This window comes from Triticum aestivum, chromosome 7D (assembly GCF_018294505.1).
Source record: "Triticum aestivum cultivar Chinese Spring chromosome 7D, IWGSC CS RefSeq v2.1, whole genome shotgun sequence".
Lineage (NCBI taxonomy): Eukaryota > Viridiplantae > Streptophyta > Magnoliopsida > Poales > Poaceae > Triticum > Triticum aestivum.
In genome coordinates, this window is record NC_057814.1 from 416,565,035 (window position 1) to 416,570,233 (window position 5,199).

Here is a 5,199-nt window from a genome sequence, read left to right on the forward strand (position 1 = left end):
AGTTTGCTGGCCGAGGCGACGGGAAGACGTGGTGTATGTCACAACATCCTTGTACGCTGACCACGTCGTTGTATTCCTCAACCCAGATCCCCAGGAATGCGACATCATTCTGTGCCTCCTGATGTTCTTTGGCGTGGCTACAGGTCTGCACATAAAAAGCCGACGAGATAGCGGTCATCACGCAGCACCTGACCTGTCCGATCCAAGAATTTCCCATCAGGTATCTTGGAGTCCCCCTCTTGATCTGGAGAGACGGAGGACTACTACCCTCTTCTGGATAAGATCGACAGCAAGTTTGCCGGTTGATGGACTGGTATGCTGACCAAAAAAGGGGGCTTAGCCGTGGTGCAGTTCGTGATGTCTGCTGCTTCCATCCAGACTATGTTTGCTGTCGAGATACCAAATTGGCTTAGGGAAGCCACCGACAAGAAGCAGTGAAACTTCTTCTGGTGTGCTCACCGGGATTCGAATGGCCGCAATTGCACGGTCGCTTGGCGCGAGGTTTGCCGTCCGGTCGAGTTTGGCGGCCTCAGTATCAAAGACACCAGAAGATGGGATGGGTGCTGAGCACTCATAGGCCATGTCTGCAGAGGTCCGACACCTCCAAACCTTTGGGCAAAATTACTACTCAAGGTCATCCACCACATCTGTGGTTTAGCGCACGCTGCTTCCAAGGTGGTCGTCAGCGAAAGCAATCGAGCACTATTCTGGACAGATCACTGGATCGAGGGGCAATCTATCAAGGAGCTGGCCCCTATGGTCTTGGCAGTGGTTGGGACTTGTGTGGTCAAGGGGCGAAGGGTACGTGCAGTTTGCGCCGGGCAGTGCTGGGTGGCAGACATCTCAGGGGCGCTCAACATGCAAGGAATTCTTGAATTTCTCCACTTGGCTGAGATCGTCGACACCATGGTTCTGCCCCTCAGAATACCAGTTCATCTGGCGCTTCTCGACATCTGGGCAGTACACAGTGAAGTCCGCACACACCGAGTTGTCCGCCGATTTGGTCGAATCACCTCTCTGGCATTCAATCTGGTGAGGCTGGGCACCTGAGCACCTCTTAAGTGCAAACATTGTGCCAGGCTCGCCACTAAGGAGGGGTGCTGGACTTCAGATCGCTTGGAGCGTCGCGGCCTGCAGCACCGGGATGCTTGCCCTTTTTGTGACCAGGAAGATCATAGTTCAAAAAAGCGCTAGGCTTTAATTGTGCGTTTTGCCACCGCCTTGTGCTTTTCTGATCAAAGCGCATGCTTATGCGCAATTATGCGCAGATTAAGCGCAGTTATGCGCTAGGCGTTTTGCTATCGCCTAGAGCCTAGGCGCACTTAAGCGCTTGCTTAGGCACACCTTTTTTAACTACGGGAAGATGGAACCATCTCTCATCTCTCTCGGGCTGTGCGTTCGCCAGGCAAGTCTGGTTTGAGGAGCTTCGTGTCTTCGATCTTCAGGCCATTGCACCTCAACCTGATGACAACTTCAACACCTGGTTAGAGAATGCGGCAACCCGAGCTGGACCTGACAAGACGAAACGAGCGCGTTCGCTGATCATCCTAAATTCCTAACAGTGTGGTAGCTCTAGAACGTGCGCAAGGACTGCGTGTTTCAAGGTGCTTCGTCAGATTGCCCCGAGACTGCCTCTGCATGCTCGGCCTTCGGACGTAGCTTAGGCTCCTGTCCCTGTACGGTTTCTGTTTTTGTTTTAGCTTTTTTTTTTCAGTAGCCTAGGTAGTTTTTTCTTAGCTTTCTCTTCGCTTCTTTCTGTTTTCTCCGGTTGAACGGTTTGCTTCATTTCGAGGCTCTTCTTCTTAACACAAAAAGACACGCAGTCTTGTGCATGTTTGATAAAAGAATGTTCAAAGAGCAAACTGGTATTGTATTTACTCCCTCCGTCCCAAAATAAATGTCTCAACCTTAGTGCAATTTTGTACTAAAGTTAGTACAAAGTTGAGACACTTATTTTGGACGGAGGGAGTTTTTTTTCTTTTTTTGAGGATATGGTATTGTATTTATTGAAAATATGCATCAATCCCGAGACCAAAAGAAAGGCTATTACAATATTAGAATTTATCTCCTCCCTTCTATGTAACTGCAGAAGGCTATAGTTTGCTAATTTCATACCGGTGTAAGCTAATTTCATACATTCATCAGATATATGAGCCACCTTCAGTGAATAGACTAATTGAGTTGCAAAAGCACCAAATTTCTGATAATCCTGACAGCATTTTTAATGGTACTGTAATAAAAATGCCAGACATAACTAGTGGCTAGTGATATCTCCATAGCAACAAAGCCTAACACAAGGCTCTTCCTCTAAACAACCGCAGTAAAGGTACCCATTTTAAGCTATTTTTAGCACATTCCGGGAATTAAGGACTCACCAGTCCTCATATATTCAGGAGGAGTGAATGCCAAATTGGTGCTGTAACTTTTGCCATCCCGACTGTTCTTCATTAGGCCGAAACATGAAAGCCTAGGGTTGCAGTCCTGCAGGGTGTCAACTGTTAACAATCTAGAAAGTTGCAAGCATACTGACATTGGCAGGGTGATGTCTACATTTAAATAACAGTACACATGATACTCACATCATCAAACAGAACTCTATAGGCATTAAGATCATGATAGAGAGCCCGCTCCTTGCTTATGCAGTAGTCTAAAGCCTCGGCAAGATACAGAACAACCCGTAATCTCATGGGCCATACCATTGCCTGTGACTCCCCTGTGAAATGGTAAATGTGATGTGAAATAAGAATCACATTTTGATCAACATAAAAGGAATAACTGAGGAAGGCATAAGTAGTGATCTAAACGCTCTTATATTTCTTTACGGAGGGAGTACTGTATAACAGTCATTATACTGTGAATGTGATAGGATTTACAGTGAAATTTGCTTTTTATGGGTATATTGTTAGCATGAGAAAGATTTCACAAACACACAAAATAACAATCAACACAGTCTCTTTTATTTGCTGCAATCAAGCTTCCAATTTATTATGCACATGTTCAGTTAAGTACATTTTCAGCACAGGACCATGTGCAACTGCTAAATACTCATCGTGCAAACTATCCATAAAAAATCATGATTGCAGCCTCCTACAGAAACATTCTCAGCCACGGCTTTGGTGGAACTAAAAGGGAAAATAGATGAAATTGGCAAACTTTCTTCATGAAGACATAGCCACAACATCGAGAGATCAACTCACAATGGAACAGATGCTTCGCCAGTGTGTCATTGGGCATGTACTCAGCAACAAGCAATCTTTCATCGGCTTCACAGCAACAACCAAGCAAATTTACGATTCTTTTGTTCCGGAGCTGGCCAACAGACTTAGCTTCTTCCTGAAAGCATAGAACCATTTCCCAAGGGTCACTCCGACGTTCTGAATGTTGTACTGGGCCAGTTGCAAAATTTGAAGAAAGATTCTAGTCCAGACAAAAGGACACAATTTGCATTATTCTGAACTCCCTTATGGGTTGAAGCTAGCAGGTGCAGAGTAAGAGAAATTCGGTGGCTAAATGTAGCAGCTGGTGCATGTAAACTATTTTGGGAGTAAAAAAATACAGGTGATGCCTCTATTTCATCTACAAGCTGTATTTGTGTATCCAAGAAAAGCAACACGTGCGACGTGCCGTTCGAACAGCACCAAAATGCGTGTGGATGACTCTATTTTCAGGATCGACGAGAAAACCAGCGAAACAATTAAAAGTGGAGTCTTGTGGATACTCAAAGGGATTCCCACCATGAACTGGCGCGGGTCGGGCCAGGCAGAGCGGCTGAAGCGCTTGACGGCGATACGGCGCTGGGCGTCGAGCTTGCCCTTGTAGACGACGTTAGGCGCCTTGTCGCCGCTCTCGGAGATGATGTTCTCGGCGGCGAAGCCCGAGGTGGCGAGGCGCAGCTGCTGGAAGGTGAAGTCCTGGAATGGCGGGAGGTCGTACCAGTCCCCCGCCGCCCCCTCCTCCCCATCTGAAAATTCCTCAATCAGCACACAGGCAGGAAGGATGCTCAGAGATCAAAATCGAAACCGATCGGGGACGCACCGGCGGCGTCGGGCTTGAGCTTGAGGTCGTCCACCCCATTGCGATCGGACTCGCGGCAGCAGCAGCAGCACAGCAGCCTCCACGGCGGCGCCCCCATTTCCAAGAAACCGAAAGCGGAGGCGGGGAGATGGTCTTGGCGGATCTGGGTAAGCGAACGGCGCGAGGGGAGACGGAGTGGGGGGCAGGTAAGGTGGGTTGACGACGAAGCGGCGGGCGCGGGTAGTGGGGCGGGGGCGGGGGTAGGCGGGCACCGGCACGCGCGGACTTGTTCTTCTTCAACCTCCTTTTTCGGTTGATTCGGCTCGAGATTTTCGCTTTCGCGCACGCCTAACGAGACTTTTGAGTTGGAGCTGGCGAGTATGAACTCCTCCTCATTTTTTGTTTTTGCTCGCGGGATCCACGCGGAGAGGACCCAGGACCAGGACGCCATCGCCATGGCGTAGCGACGGGAGCACCTTTGTGACGGGAGTGGGGGCGGACTTTGACAGCGGTACTTTCAGATATTTTACCCAGGGCATCTTCAACTTGAACCCCTAAATTTATTCCCGCATCCATCCACGGATAATAGGGATCAGTCCGCGGTCATGAATGCGGAAGAACACTATCCAACGCCGTCTGCATATATTTCAAACTATTTTTCAACAAATCGAATGAAATTCGTGCAAACAAGGCCGGATTTCATACTTTCGTACAAAACGGATGAAAACGGTTACATTTTAAACATATTTTCAACTATAAAAAGCTAAAACTATGTACACGTACGGTCATGCGGAGCTCCGTTCCCACGATATGGATACCCTACATTAGTCTACGACCGGCTGCGGCGGATCCCTTTGTCTTTCCCGTGTCCGGCAGCCTGCTAACCGGACTGCCGGAAGCCCCAGAGGCATATTCTTCCCCGTATCTTCCCTATGGCCAGTTGCGTCGCTCATTAGAGTTGCAAAGAGGGTGCTTGAGCCGGAGGGGATGGGTGCTTCCATGGGGCTCAGTCGGGTGCCCAGGATGGTCTGAGATAAAGAATAAGGTCACCGGCGGTGGCCTTCCTGGGACCAAAGCGACGGTGGCCTCCCGTGTTCTACTTCTCCTTGATGATGGCGGCGGGCGCGGATGTGCTAGCCACCACCTCATCGACATCCGCGTAGCCGGCTTCTTTCTCTGCCTGCA

The 5,199-nt window shown here is 49.0% G+C and overlaps 1 protein-coding gene across 1 annotated transcript in view; it reads right to left on the reverse strand.

The window, feature by feature from the left end:
- LOC123165403 (probable serine/threonine-protein kinase BSK3) overlaps nucleotides 1-4,486 on the reverse strand; it is a 7,479-nt gene extending 2,993 nt beyond the window's left edge. Inside the window, exons 1-5 of the mRNA XM_044583039.1 lie at nucleotides 4,036-4,486; nucleotides 3,735-3,961; nucleotides 3,198-3,333; nucleotides 2,580-2,713; nucleotides 2,376-2,481 (exon numbers count right to left, since the gene is read on the reverse strand). Coding sequence (XP_044438974.1) covers nucleotides 2,376-2,481; nucleotides 2,580-2,713; nucleotides 3,198-3,333; nucleotides 3,735-3,961; nucleotides 4,036-4,471 — 1,039 coding nt within the window. The 5' untranslated portion in view covers nucleotides 4,472-4,486. The remainder of the gene's footprint in view (nucleotides 1-2,375; nucleotides 2,482-2,579; nucleotides 2,714-3,197; nucleotides 3,334-3,734; nucleotides 3,962-4,035) is intronic.
- Between the last annotated feature and the right edge of the window lie 713 nt (nucleotides 4,487-5,199).